Below are 15,181 nucleotides of genomic sequence, written 5' to 3'. Positions count from 1 at the left end.
AAAAACAGTTTCGACAAGGACAATATTTTAGAATAAAGAGTTGGACTGATTAACTCATGAATCCTAGTTGAATTAATTTTCTCTATTTTTTAAATATATATTTTTATTTTAATTTATTCAATTGAAGTGGCTAAACTTATTGGATTGAAAACCACATATTGACCTGAATAGTCGTATATATTTAATATTTATATTGTATACATGAAAACCTCAAATAATGATTTTTGAAATATTGTATATTAAGTTTTAAATTATGTTTTAATTTTTGTATTTCCTATTCAAGTAACATTTGAATCATATGTTTAATTATAAACATGTTAACATTCACCTAATTTTTACTATAAATTGGGGTGTAATGCGTGAAAAGTCTTTATTTAAATATTTTCATAAATTTTAATTATTATTTAACTATTTAAAAGATTTAACATTTATTTGACCAATTTGTAAAACGTGAGACTCTAATTTGAGTATTTAGCCTATTTTTTTTAATTCTGCAACTAGATAGATCAATCAGGCACTAAAACATAAAACTTTTAAAATGGAGGATGAAAACGAAAAGATATACAAATTGAGCGAGCCTTTTTTGTATTTTAACATTTTAATCTTAAACCCTTAATTTTTTTTTCCGAGGTTTTGAAGTTGAACAGATTCCGCACTCAAATTATAGCTTCTTCATTAGTGTTATTCCCCCCAAATCCATTGAACTTCCGACGCTTCTTTCGATTTGAAAACCATCTTTTGAAGTTAAACAAAACGCCGCCATTGTAAAAAAAAAAAGCTCAAACCCATTGAAGTTTCAGTGTTTCTTTCGATTTGAAAACTATCTTTTGAAGTTGAATTACGCCCCCATTGTAAAATACATTATGGACGTCGACATGGAAACGTCTCCCAGCTACTTTGACCCCCAAGATCACTCCGCTAGGGAAAAGTTTCGTCGTTATGGGTAACATTTGAAGAATCCTTTTTTTTTACATTAATATATCTTTAATTTTTGATTGTTTTGGGTTTTCTGGCTGTTATTTTAGAGTTTTTTTTTTTTAATTTTTTGCGAATTGTGTGAATTTTTAGAAATTGATGGATTCGAGCTTATTCCCTAAAACCAACTTCTGGGAGTAACGTGTTAAGTTTGTTTGATGGTGGTTTTTGTTCGTTTTTTAATCTTTAGAAGTTGGGTTTTGAGTTTAATTGGCATGTAATGGGTTATTTATTTATTTATTAGAACTTTGGATTAAAGACTTGAGAAGTGGAAAAGAGACTGAAGATGTTTAGTATCACACTGTTTCAGATTGTTCTTTACATTGTTGAATGTGAGTTATGTTACTTGGGCTCGAGTTTGAGTGTGAGTGTCAGATATGGATATGTGTCTGACACGGGTATGCTTAAATTTAAGTTTTAAAGGGTTTTCATGTACTTAGAGGGTCATATTCTACTACAGATGTCCGGATATGTGTTGGACATGGGTACTCAATGAGAAACAAATAGTGGGAACAGCATAGAATATGAATATGGGTATTGCTCCTTCCTTTTAATTCTCACTTTGTGTGGATAATGTAATATGGACTACCTGCAGGAAAAGATACTCAAATTCTAGCATATCTCCAAGGCAAGAAAGTGGCATTTCGAAGTTCAACGAAGCAAAGTTGTTGTACGAGGGACAGATTATCCACAGCCCTACTAACGCAGCACTTCTTCTTGAAAACATCAAACAAGAGGCTGAGAGCTTTGATACTGACTATTTTGAAGAAACACCTTCAAGGGAGCGGTCGGCTTCTAAGAGGAGGCCATCAAGTGATGGTCATAGAACTGCAGAGATTGATAATGTTGTTGATTCAATCCGCAGATTAGGAAGTCATGCACTAAAAGCTTGCAAGATTGAGGATGATTTATTGGCAGATAATGGAGACGCAACCTTCGCTTCGTTTGCATCTCTACTTGATTCTGCTTTTCATGGTGCTTGAAGTACTATCACTTATATTATATGCTACAGCTCAAAGTTGAAACTATTTAACTCACTTCTCTTGTTTCAACCAAACACGGTGTTACTGTGATGATTGTCTTTGATTATTATGTCTTGGGATTGTGGAGAATCCTTGATTCAGTTCAGCTATATTAATTTCTAGGAGTTAAGAAACTGATAATTTGCATACTATTAGCCTTGAATGTGTTAATGCGAGATTGATTGAAGGTCATTACTGTATGCATATCAATGAATAAAGTTTTACTTGTAAGAAGAGAAATATACAAACTCATGAAAACAGAATTAAAGCACTGGGTTAATGATGTGTGTATTGTTATGTGCATCGATTGTAGGTTGACTGATCAATATGTATATATTTCTATATTGGAGCACTAATATTTGGTTGCAATCATAGAAAAGGAAGCTAGTAGCCAGCTGGTGTGGTATTGGGAATATCATACGTTGCCTGTAATTTAGAATTATATTGTTTTTCATTCTTGTTCTCTTGAAATGGCTTCTCCATTCAAGCTACTTATGTTCACAACTTCATATTTTTCAGGGGTAATGCCGATTCCTGACCTGATTTTACAATTTGAGAGAATATGCCGGAATGTTTCAGAGTCAATTAGGTGTGTCTTGTACTAATTATATTTATAAGTTGCATAGGTGTATCTTTCAACATGTAGACACTTGTACATGAAATACTATGGATATGCTTATAATTTCAAATTCCTTTCTGTTTGATCTTCTTTTCTGATCCGGATTATGTCTTGATTTTGAGCATCTTACCATGCCATATGCCTTTATCATTGTTCTTTTTTCTGCCTCCATCCCCTCTTTTTTCTGAAAGAAAGAAGATCCAATGGCACTTATTTAATGTGCTTTACTTATGCATTATTGAGTCTTTTTTATGAGTCAAGGAAGCCAAGATGGGAATTTTTCACTTAAAATTATGAATTAGAGACAGGTTTCTGAATGTCTCTCTCTCTCTATATATATATAATAGAGAACAATTTGTTCGTTTTCCTTTTAAATTAGGTAACATCAATTTCTTGGGTGGCCTTTTAATTCCTTCTTGGTTATTGTGCACAGATATGAATCCAACATACGCCATAGGGTTGTAGAGGATAAATTGAGGAGGCAGAAGGCTCAACTTCTGCTTGATGAGGCTGCTACATGGTCTCTCCTGTGGTACCTTTATGGAAAAGGAAATAAATCGCTAACCATCAAAATATTTTGGCAAAAACTGATATCTTAGAACAAAGAGTGTTTTAATTCTGAAGTTTTCCAAGTTATCCTGCATCTTTTTTTTCAGATCACACTTCTTGCAGTGCTTGCATTATCTTTGGCGATATACTTTTTTTTTTAGTTTTCTTTGTTCTACTGGCTTTAAACTTCATCCTTGAGCTTCGGATGTTTGATGAAAGTTGATGACAGTTTCCATTGTTCTTGCAGTGACTGATGAACCTCCTGAAGAGCTCATTCTGGTATATTTTTTCCTTTCCAATATTTTGCCCCTAGTACTGAGTCTTTTGCTGCAACTGGATGCTAGTATTCCTTTTGACTACCTTCTAATTTAAGTTGAAATGCTTTACTCTTATTTGAATCTATCGATTTTGACAGTCCCCTTCAACATCACATATAGAGGCTTGCCAATTTGTTGCGAATGATCACACAGCACAATTATGCCTCCGCATTGTTCAATGGCTAGAAGAATTGGCTTCTAAAGCGCTAGATCTGGAGAACAAGGTGATCAATTTTGTTGACTAGTTTATCATTGTTGTTTGATTCATTATGCTGTTTGACGAAGAAGCAGTTAGTGGCATGCCCATACATGTTATGACTTCTTGGAAAAGCGAAGCTTTCGGTCTTTTACTATTCTCCTCCCTTCACTATCTTCTCATGTTTCTTTTCAGTTGCACTTTTAGTAAGTAGATCTGCTGAATAAGGTGAATAGTTGCATCTAAAAAAAAATTTAAGATTCATGGTATAACATGTTTAACTTTGTATGCTTCAACCATTCAAACTATGAGTTTGCTTGGCATCTGTTTGCGGTCACATGCTTGATTGGACATCTGATGTTTGATAAGGTGTCATGTCTGTCGTAAGTGCTTCTGTAACAGCTTAGTTGTGGACAGGAAAGCTTGATTCTCAGTTTCTTTGGCTAAAGCATGCGTATTTTTAGTAATTTTTTATGGTTAATTTTTGCTTGTAAGGAAGCTTCATAAAAGTATCCTATATCATTAGATTTTTTTTGACATTAGTGTTTATTATTTTTCTGCAGGTGCGAGGATCTCATGTTGGTACCTATCTTCCCAACTCTGGAATTTGGTACCATACTCAGAGGTTTCTCAAAAAGGGTGCCTCTGCTGCTAACACTATTCACCACTTAGATTTTGATGCTCCAACACGGGAACATGCCCATCAGCTGCCTGATGATAAAGTACTCTCCATGAAATTGTTTTAAAAATTCTAATGACTTCCTTTATTATTTGCTTTTATCTCCCAATATGATATTTGCAGTATTAGTCAGAGGGATAGGGTGCAAAAGTACCCTTCTAATAAAGAGAGGGTGAGAGGGAGAATTCTTATGTGTATATGTGAGAATCACATATCTGTATCGTTTTTTTTACCATCATGATCGAATTTCCTTTAGGAGTTTGTGATAGAGGTATATCGATATAAATATATACTGACAGTTTTTCCTTCACAGAAACAAGATGAGTCTCTACTTGAGGATGTCTGGACTCTGTTAAGGGCTGGAAGACTGGAAGAGGCATGTGAGCTTTGCCGGTCTGCTGGACAGGTATTCAGAACTTGACAACGTTAATGAATACAGATTAACTTGCTTGTGTTTTTTGCGTGCTGTCTGATAAATAACTTAATTTTGCAGCCATGGAGATCTGCAACTATTTGCCCATTCGGAGGGTTAGACCTATTTCCTTCTATTGAAGCCCTAATGAAGAATGGAAAAAATAGAAGTCTGCAAGCTATTGAACTTGAGAGTGGCATTGGTCATCAGTGGCGCCTTTGGAAATGGGCTTCCTATTGTGCATCAGAGGTTAATATAACAACCATCTTTTCTGATGATTCTATTACCACTTCGATTTTGGAGTTGGACATGTTTAATACCTAGTTGGCTATTTCATTGGTTGAGTTTATCCTTGCAAGTTTTAACCTTTTGGGTTTTATCTGTATTCTCGTCAGGAGAAGAATAGTATTTGTCATGGTTTTCGGATCTTGGTGCTTTTGAAAGTCTTCCATCTCTCTCTCTCTCTCTCTCTCTTAAATGCAAGGATAGTGGTTAATGCATGAGGTCCACTGTATTATGTGGAGTTAATGGAGTATTTCCTCTCTCTTTCCCTAACATTTGCTGCCCTTTCTTTTTCATAGAGGATTTTTGAGCAAAATGGTGGGAAATATGAAATAGCTGTATATGCTGCCCAATGTAGCAATTTAAAGCGCATGCTTCCGATCTGTATGGACTGGGAGGTATGCTTTTCTGAATAGATAAACATCTTAGGAGGCATTTCAAATGCTAATATGTTCATTTTACTGATGCTTTATGTTATATACATAATACCCTTGTGAAATGCTCATAATAACTTCACCAAAGATCAAGTCATTAAAATCTGATGTCTGTGTCTGCAGACTGCCTGTTGGGCAATGGCCAAATCATGGCTTGAAATTCAGGTAGATCTAGAATTAGCTCGTTCACAACCTGGCAGGATGGAACAATTAAAAAGCTATGGAGATGGTATTGATGGTACCTCACAGCCTTCACCTGGACCTGAAAGTTGGCCATTGCAAGTTTTGAACCAGCAACCACGAGACCTTTCCGCTCTCCTTCAGAAACTTCATTCAGGGTATCTTTATAATGTGTCCCCCCCCTTCCTAATACTAAGTTATCTGTTGTCATACTGGTGAATTTGTTATATCCTTTCTTTGTCTTTTGTTCCCATGATTTAGTGAAATGGTGCATGAAGCAGTAACTCGGGGATGCAAGGAACAGCAACGTCAAATCGAGGTTTCTGTCAAGTAGACTTTGCACACTTTGTTTCTCTGATTCTGTTTGCATAAATATAGATCATAATGCTACAATCTTTAACAGTCATTCTGGCCTACCAAAAGAAAAAGAAAAAATAAAGGGTGGGGGTGGGAGATTAATTAACTAAAACAGAAACTAGCTTTTATAGATGAACAGAAAATTAAAAGCTCACTCTTCAGGCACTTGGAGAAATTGGGGTGTACTCCTTGCTTTTACCTCATTGAACCCCTGATCTTAGCTACATAGGCTTCACCAGTTTCACTTCCTGGATTGAAGTGACATGCAGGGAGATAATTTTTGTTTCTTAGAGCATTGATAATTCATTCTAGATACATATACATTGAAAGTGATTTGTTGGATCTTGTTTCCTTTATTAATGGATTCCATTAAAGTCAATAAACTTTTTGGTGGCTTCTCTAACCACACATTGCTTGGCAGATGAATCTAATGTTAGGGAATATACCACTTCTCCTTGAGCTTATATGGTCGTGGATAGCACCTTCAGAAGATGATCAAAACATCTCCAGGTAGTACTTCTTGAAAGCCACATCAACCAGTATCTAATAAAGGGTCCGGTTAAGGCTGCCTATGGGCACCGGTTAAAGATTATTCTATTCCCATTTTTGGAAAGTCTTTTTTGCCTTTGATACATTTCTTTTACTGAAATCCAACATTGTCAAGGGTGCCAGGCGCACTTGAGGCACTAGGACCTCTATATAGCCTGAGGTGCAAGGTGCAAAAAAAGTGCTCGGCCGAGGAAACTGAGGTGCAAGCATATAGATATAAATATATATGTAAAATGTAGATAAAATCATATGTAACTAATACATATAATTAATAAGTATTAATTGCATCGTAAAAGAAAGATAAATTTTAATATAGTTCAATTTATAAATTCAAAACATTGTTCAATAGTTTTAAGTTTAATAATTTACTTAATGTATTGTAAAATAAAACACCATAAGAACGAAACTAAATATCATCATCAGACATTAGCTCTAAATTTCCTTCATCTTCTCTTGAAAAGTTTTAACTTTTAAGAGTTAACTAGGTTTTTATATAATAAAATTAGGTCAATAATTAATTAAAAATCATTTATTATATTTTTCTTTTAAAAGTTAAAAAAAAAACGAGGAGAATGGAATGGCTCTTTAGTGAGGTGCTTTTTTATTTTTTATTTTTTTTTGCGCCTGGTTTTTCAACAAAGGCGCCTGAAAAGCATACCAGGCGCTCGCCTGATTGAAGTCGCCTCGCCTTGAGGTGGCTGAGGCGGTAATGGCCATTTACACTGCACCTTAGCACCTAGGCTCTCGCCTTGACATCACTGCTGAATCAAGAAAAAAACATGATGCATTTGATTAAGCTTTTCTTTCTAGAAATATTACATTAGCCAGTTTCACTAGGCTTTGGTTAACATTTTCCCATTTAACAAAATAGAAGCAATTGCGATTGGAAGTAGCCAGTTCTATTTGTTTATTCCTATTTAAGTGAGCTCTTCTAAATGAGCTTTTCAACAAGGGTCGCAGGGCTGCTATTTTTATTGGTATTATGGTGCAGGAGAAGGTAAAATCAATGGGATTTATTCTCAGTTGTATTGGAACATTCTTTCTTATACGTGCATCTTAATTTCTTCCAGGCCTCGTGATCCTCAGATGATTCGGTTCGGCGCGCATGTAGTGCTTGTTCTTAGGTATCTACTTGCTGAAGAAATTAAAGATACCTTCAGGGAAAAGCTTATGACTGTTGGTGATCGTATTCTTCACATGTGAGTAATTTCCAAATTCTTGTTTTATTGTAGCTCTCATAGTTATGGTGTGGAGTGATTTCAACCGATAGTCATTCTGACTCTGAAATATGCAGGCATCAATTTATTCTGCATATCTTATGCTAGTTTTAGTGGATTTTTCTCATTTGTGCATTATGTTGAGACATCATGATTCAGATGAGCAAGTTGGAAGTCTATGAAACCTATGCGAAAAGCATGCATGTTAACTAAAACAACATGGAATTAAGAACATATAATCTGAATTGATTGGAAACCATGACCTTCAGTTGATGAAATTTTTTATTTGAGGAAGGAATAGAAGTTGCGAACACATAAGTTCAGTTGATAAAAATTTTGATGTAAGAAAGGCATATAAAGGTTGTGAAGACATCAAGCTATGAAGTGGGTCCTTTTCTTACCCACGTTTGTTTAAGCACCCAAATATTGATATTTACCAAAAAGCTTCAGTTAACACTTTTCTTTACATGGAGTTCATATTTTTTTCCAATAAAAAGATCCTTTTTTTGGGTAATAATAAAGCAAAAGGAGCTATCTAACATGTTCTAGCTGATTTTATTCTCTTGGGAGAATTTGTTATTGAGCATGCTCTAGTATAGGCATATTATATCTCATAATAGCTTGTTCCTTTAGGTTGTAAATTATGTTGAAAAAGTCCTGCAATATGTGTTCTATAAGAGAGAAAGCACCTTCAATTTATGGATAGGTTCACTTAGTTTGCTTTATATGCTGGATTGGAAAATCAAAATTTCAGGTATTCGTTGTTTCTATTTTCAAAGCATCATGAAGAATTGGTTGGCATTTATGCTTCTCAGCTTGCAAGTCATCGTTGCATTGACCTCTTTGTGCACATGATGGAGCTTAGGCTTAATAGCAGGTAATAGCTATATGTCGTTTTCTATCTGTTTTTCCTCTGCTGTTCTTCATTACTGAGATGGGCTACGTTTTATCATTGGGTACTTTTAATTGCCAGGTTGTTTTGCCCTCATGGACATTAGTGACTTGCATATTTGTTTTTTCCTATAATCCATGTTAATCAACAATGAAGCATCATAACTATACTTTTTTGAGCTGCTATTCTAGAATTATGCATATTATTTAATCTGTGGAAGACAAAAGAAAGCGTTTTAGAACTTGTTGCATCTTATAAGGTGTTAGAATTATGCATATTGTATTAATCTGTGGAAGGGAAAAGAAAGTATTTTAGAACTTGTTGCATCTTAAGTTCTTATAATGTGTCTGGTGGGGCTATGTTTTGTTGCGTGACCACAGTCTAAAAAGTGTGAATGAGAAGAGATGTTTGAGGCTAATTAAGTTGTCAAAAGTAAGGTGGGGATGGGGGTGATAGGGTTTGAACCTGTCTGCTGTCTTTATTTTTCTATGCCATGTATTTTATTTAATGAAAGTCTCGGCTAGCCCAAAAAAAATAAAGGAAAGACAGGTAGAATCACTGTCTGCTGTCTTCATTTCTATGTCCGTGTTTCTTTTTCTTCTTCTTCTTCTTCTTTTTTCCTGATACAATATTAAGGGTGGGGGAAGGGGGTGATAGGGTTTGAACCTGTGTCAAATGGGTGTACGAAAAGAGTTTTAGCCACCGCTTTGTACAAGTCAAGACATATATCCATGTTTCTTGTCTCTTTTGTTTTTCCGCTTTAATTTGCTTTAGTATGGACCCACTGGCTCATGATTTAAATATTTAGAAACCGTACTTTCTGTCATTTATTGTTGATCTTAGTTTGAGTCTTTGAGATATCACTAAGATGATGTCAAAATGAAATGGAAAAACAGAGTTATCTGTTTAAGATATTGCAAAATTATCTGTACTATTCTTTCTCCATTTATCTCTGCTCACCACTGTTTTGTTTCTTCCCTTGGCAACAGTGTGCATGTCAAATATAAAATCTTCCTTTCTGCCATGGAGTATTTGCCATTTTCTCAAGGGGATGATTCGAAAGGAAGCTTTGAGGAAATTATTGAGAGGTATTCCTGTGTTTTCTGAAGCCTATATAGTTGGCAGTTATGATCCATTGATTTCAATTAAAGTTGGAATGCTTTGTCATGATAACACAGGCTTTTGTCACGATCACGAGAAACCAAAGCTGGAAAATTTGATGAAACATCTGACGTTGTGGAGCAACATAGGCTTCAGAGTCTTCAAAAAGCTTTGGTTGTCCAATGGCTCTGCTTCACACCTCCCTCCACAATTACCGATGTTAAAGATATTAGTGCCAAACTTCTTATGCGAGCATTAATACACAGGTATTTCTTTCCTTATTATAATTGGAGATTAATTTTGGTTTTTTTTCCCTATTGTACCATTTATAAATTTTAGTTCAACTATGAAAGCTTTTTATGCATTACCCAAATCATATCAATTCTAGTTTAATCTGATTTGAAGGGTTCTCTATCAGGCATTTAACCATCATTTCTTTCCTATAGCAATATATTATTTAGGGAGTTTGCTCTGATTTCTATGTGGAGAGTACCAGCAATGCCAATAGGTGCACATGAATTGCTTAGTTTTCTTGCTGAGCCTTTGAAGCAGCTTTCTGAAACTCCTGATACTTTTGAGGATTATGTTTCTGAGAATCTGAAAGAGTTTCAAGACTGGGTATGCTTTTACTTTCATACATGCATAAATTATTGGCATTGGTAGATTATTCTTTACTTTCTTCTATATGCTTATCCTAATTTTCATTTTAAATAGAGTGAATACTACTCCTGTGATGCAACGTATCGCAACTGGCTCAAAATTGAATTAGCGAATGCAGAAGTTTCTCCCGACGAACTTTCAGTAGAGGAAAAACAAAGAGCAATAATGGCAGCCAAAGAGACATTGGATTTATCTTTTTTATTGCTACTGAGTAAGGCAATTTGGTAGCTTTGCTTCCATGGAGTGTGGATGTTTTCTATTTGTCTTTTGTCTCACCATATTGATGCCTTTACGGTTTATGATCTTAATGCTTATAACAGGGGAAAGAAACCCATGGCTTATTTCTCGGGTGGAACATATTAGTGAATCGATGGAACCTCTATTTCTTGAATTGCATGCTACTGCAATGCTCCGCCTGCCTTCTGGTGAATCCATGTGTCCAGACGCTACTGTTTGTGCTGCATTAATGAGTGCACTTTACTCTTCTGCCACTGAGGAAGTTGTCTCAGAACGTCAGTTAGCGGTATGCTTTTCTATCTTGTTATCCATTAAACAATTTTGTTGTCCATGTGCAGATATTAAATTGTTGGTCTCATGCTACAGTTATTTTGCAATTCCAAGACCTGAATGATCTAGCTGTTTATAAGAATTAGATCTATATTTTCATCATGTTGAACAATTAAATTCCTAGATATGCATCTCTCCAAAAGGAAGCCTCTGAATTTGGATATGTCAAAGCTATATTCTAGATGTCAACTCCTCTTAATCCTTGTGGTAATTTGTTATGGCTGAACCTGTGTTAGGAAGGGCCATTAATTTCAATTCTAATTAAGGATTAGGTTGCAACATTATTTCTTGATTGTGACTGTATTTCAGTTAATTTATTTCCTTTCTAGAACTGGTTTCCTATTTATGTATGTAATATGAGTGGTCATATAAAGCAGCATATAGATTAATAAACCCTAAGCAAAATTTCTAAAAAAAACCCCAAAGAGATCTGGGTCTCTCTCTTATGAGTCCTAAGGGTAGACAATTAACTTCAACTTCCCCATCATCACCCTGGGATTTGATCCTTTTCTTGTGTTCATTACATAAATTGCATATAGATTTTACAAGAGATGGGATGATATCATCAAATGAGGTAATGCTTCTCAAAATCCTTGAGAGAGTATGGGTGACAGTAGGTTTGCTTGTGAGGTTGAGTGAGGAAAATGGTCCTTCTAGTTCTATGTATTGGAAAGGAATAGCAACTCATGAACTGTGGTCTGATAGGCTATTTTACTTGAACTTGGGTTTGAGTGTTAGATATGGACATGTATCTAAATACGGATATGGGTATCTTCAATCTTTTTGTAAGTTTTCTCATGTAATAGTTATATTGCATTATCTGTCTGAAAATGTGTTGAACTCGAGTACTTGAAGATGGGTGGCACCAAGGGGGGGGGGTACTCCCAATGGTAAGATTGTTGTATGGTTCCTCTAGAAATTTTAAGTTTATAAACTAATACAATGGTAAAATTGCATTTTGGCTCCCCAAAATTTATAATTTAATTCTCTCCCCCACCAAAGAAAATTTACTGGCTTCACCTCTGCTTAGAAAAAAGTGAAAGAGTGGGAGCAACATTGCTGATAGGAACCATTCTTAGTAGATAACTAATGATCTTAGTTTTTTATGGGGCAGGTAAATGTTGCCATTTCTTCAAAAGACAGCTACAGCATTGAGGTAATATTGCGCTGCTTGGCAGTGGAGGGTGATGGAATTGGTCCACACATCCTCAATGATGGTGGCCTTCTCAGTGCTGTTATGGCAGCTGGCTTCAAAGGTAAGTAAATAAGAAGATGCCGATCTGCCATGCATGTCCATAGTTGCAGACTCTCATAGTTTCTTCATGCATGTTATGCATTCATGGTACAGTTACATTTATGAAACTAATTCTTTTTGTGTCTTGTATGTTATCGTAATTAGTCAAGGCGGAAACATGCCATTTCAAGTAGTGAGGAACATGATCTGCATGATGAATTTCAGCAGTGTTGATTGAATTTGTTAAATGCAGGTGAGCTTGCGAGATTTCAAGCAGGAGTTACATTGGAGATATCCCGATTAGATGCTTGGTTTTCAAGCAAAGATGGTTCCTTGGAAGGGCCTGCAACGTATATTGTGCAGGGCCTCTGTCGTAGGTGTTGTATTCCAGAAGTCATTCTCCGATGCATGCAGGTTAACTTTCTTATGGAGTGAGGCCCTATATTAAATATAGGCACCATCTTTTAGCAACAGAAAAAGTGTCTTGTCGCTGTTTTGTCCGTTGCACATGGCTGCATTCAATTTTTCTTTGAAGTTTATCCTTTTGGAAGATTGAAATCCCATGCCCGTGCCCTTCATGTACTTATGGAAAATGTTTAGGAGTTCCATTTTCTTGGTCCAGCTGTGCTTCCCTGTTTTCTTTTTTAGTTTGTCACCGTTATTTTGCAAAAATTAAGAGAAATGAGGTCTAGAAACAAGGAACAAAAATTTACGTCATTGTGGAATTCTTATTTTGCAAATTCAATCGAAGCAACGACAAGAAATGGGTGAAAAAGACAGCAGCTGTGGTGGAATTGCATTATTTCATAACTTTTACCTTTTCAATAGATTTTTTCTTACTTCTTACCATATCTCAACTCCTTGGCAGGTTTCTGTTTCACTCATGGAGTCAGGTAATCCTTTTGAAAGCCATGACCAGTTGATTGAGCTAGTCTCGAGTTCGGAGACAGGGCTCATCAATCTCTTCAGTCAGCAACAATTGCAGGTAAGTGGATATCTTTTTATCGGTTAAGTGGTAAAAGAGGCTCATATTGTTCATTCCTTATATGAGCATGTGATATACATGGGTATGCCCTTTATTTTTCCCAAGTATTTTCACGCACTTAGAGGATACTTGGAGGGTAATGTACTCGTACTCATGTCGTGATATGCATTGGACACCGGTACTAAAAGAAAAATGAAGAGTCAGACTAACATAGTCTCTATCTATTGTAGACATAAAGGCTAAATTTAGGTTTTTTTACATTATAATGGACCTTAAAAGGTATACCATAACCTCTAAAAAGAAAATTAATATGTTACTATGAGAATGTCGATGAATTCTTCATTTTTGCTATTATTTTGATGATATAAATGCGGTATAAAACGATTTCTTCATTGTTCAAACTTTTTGTTGCGGACTATCAGAATTTCATTCAAACAACAACTTTTTTTGTCTCATGAGCAGGAATTTTTATTGTTCGAGAGGGAATATTCCATATGCAAAATGGAGCTTCAAGAGGAGCCTTCCTCATGATTTTAGCCAGCTGGGGATGAAATTCGGGTTATATGTCATTGTACTTTATGCGGCAGGAAATCAACAGCGTCAAAATGGTTTGAGATCTCCCTCCCATCCTTTACCACAGTTTTTACTTATTTAAGGGGAAAAACAGAATTAAATGTTGTAAATTAGATTAACATGAAATGGTATTTTGCCTGGATTAGCTGGATCTTCATTACTTGATAATTTGAGGTTCTAAACACACTTAAACTCGATTTTTTTTTTCCGTGTATTTGAGAAATCTTTGAATATCATCGTACCAATGTCTGGATATGCAATGAAGAGTCGACATAACGAGTATGTATCATGACTTGGATCTTTAACAAAATTTAAAGTTGCAAGTAGAGAGAAACAGTAGAAGTTTTCCATATGCATGGAACAATCATTTATCATTAGTAATTTATCGTAAAGGAGTTTATACTAAGATGGTCAATATTTTGTAGCAGTGGATGCATTGTTTTTATATTTGAATTGATTCTTATTGGTATTATTTATTTCCGTCTATAGTTTCGGGATTTATAAATATTTTAAACGATATTTAGTATATTTATAAATATCAAATGGGTAAGCTAAATAAATTTTAAATATGAAATATTCATTAATTATATAAAATACTTCATACATTGAAAAATAAGGATGATTGTTGACTACCTAGGTTTATTTATGCAAGTCACATCTTATATTTTATGGTTTTAACTAATAATAAATAGCTTAAATAGAAAAATTGTTAAGGTAGAATTTGATATTTTATCTTCATTTTCAATTTTTTTGTTCACATTAATTTATTAAAGTATGATTGATCATGATATCTGAAAATCTTAAAATTTTAATATATTTCTGGTTTTTTGTAGTTTTTAAAATTTATATAATTTTGTAGAAGTGAAATGGTATCATTACATTTTAATCGAATTCAAGTTCAGTAATCTAATTGAAGAAAAGTTTCTAAGCTCTAGAATTAATCTGAACAAATAAAAAATTTCATAGATTAAGTTGAAAAAATTATTAAGTTCAAAGATTAAATTAAAGATTACTTTATCTTTAAAAATGGGGTAAACTATTTAGTTAGTTACTCAACTTTTAAGGGTTTTCATTTTGGTTACTAAAATGAAATCCTTGTAATTTTGTTATTCAATTTTAAGGCGTTTTATTTTAGTCACTTAAGTGTTAAATCTTTAACAGTTAATTGCACACATTATATCATGTTTACACTTTCATTTTGTCATTCAACTTCAGTCAATTTCATTTTGGTTACCCAAATAATATCATTAGAGAAAAAAAACATTTAAAATTTGTCAAATTGTACTTGCTTATCTCCTTACCAAAAGTTCTAAATTTCTTTTTCAATATTAAAATTTTAAATTTCAAAACATCAAAATTAAATAGGTGAATTATTGAGATT

The 15,181-nt window shown here is 34.5% G+C and overlaps 1 protein-coding gene across 1 annotated transcript; it reads left to right on the top strand.

Annotated features, from left to right (window-relative positions):
* The first annotated feature begins 628 nt into the window (after positions 1 to 628).
* On the top strand, positions 629 to 14,089 carry LOC105799041 (nuclear pore complex protein NUP107). The gene is made up of 24 exons (XM_012629371.2): positions 629 to 943; positions 1,571 to 1,950; positions 2,517 to 2,586; positions 3,050 to 3,165; positions 3,413 to 3,444; positions 3,581 to 3,706; positions 4,242 to 4,400; positions 4,671 to 4,763; positions 4,851 to 5,018; positions 5,351 to 5,449; positions 5,609 to 5,823; positions 5,927 to 5,984; positions 6,444 to 6,532; positions 7,642 to 7,770; positions 8,543 to 8,665; positions 9,670 to 9,768; positions 9,859 to 10,047; positions 10,228 to 10,399; positions 10,496 to 10,652; positions 10,762 to 10,964; positions 12,123 to 12,264; positions 12,496 to 12,656; positions 13,111 to 13,227; positions 13,690 to 14,089. The coding sequence occupies exons 1-24, from the start codon at positions 864 to 866 to the stop codon at positions 13,756 to 13,758; spliced, it is 3,246 nt and encodes a 1,081-aa protein (XP_012484825.1). The 5' UTR covers positions 629 to 863; the 3' UTR covers positions 13,759 to 14,089.
* The last annotated feature ends 1,092 nt before the right edge of the window (positions 14,090 to 15,181 follow it).

The sequence above is a fragment of the Gossypium raimondii genome, chromosome 9, assembly GCF_025698545.1.
Source record: "Gossypium raimondii isolate GPD5lz chromosome 9, ASM2569854v1, whole genome shotgun sequence".
NCBI classification, from domain to species: Eukaryota; Viridiplantae; Streptophyta; class Magnoliopsida; order Malvales; family Malvaceae; genus Gossypium; species Gossypium raimondii.
The sequence above is the reverse complement of the archived record's forward strand: the minus strand, read 5'-3'. Positions and strand labels throughout refer to the sequence as shown.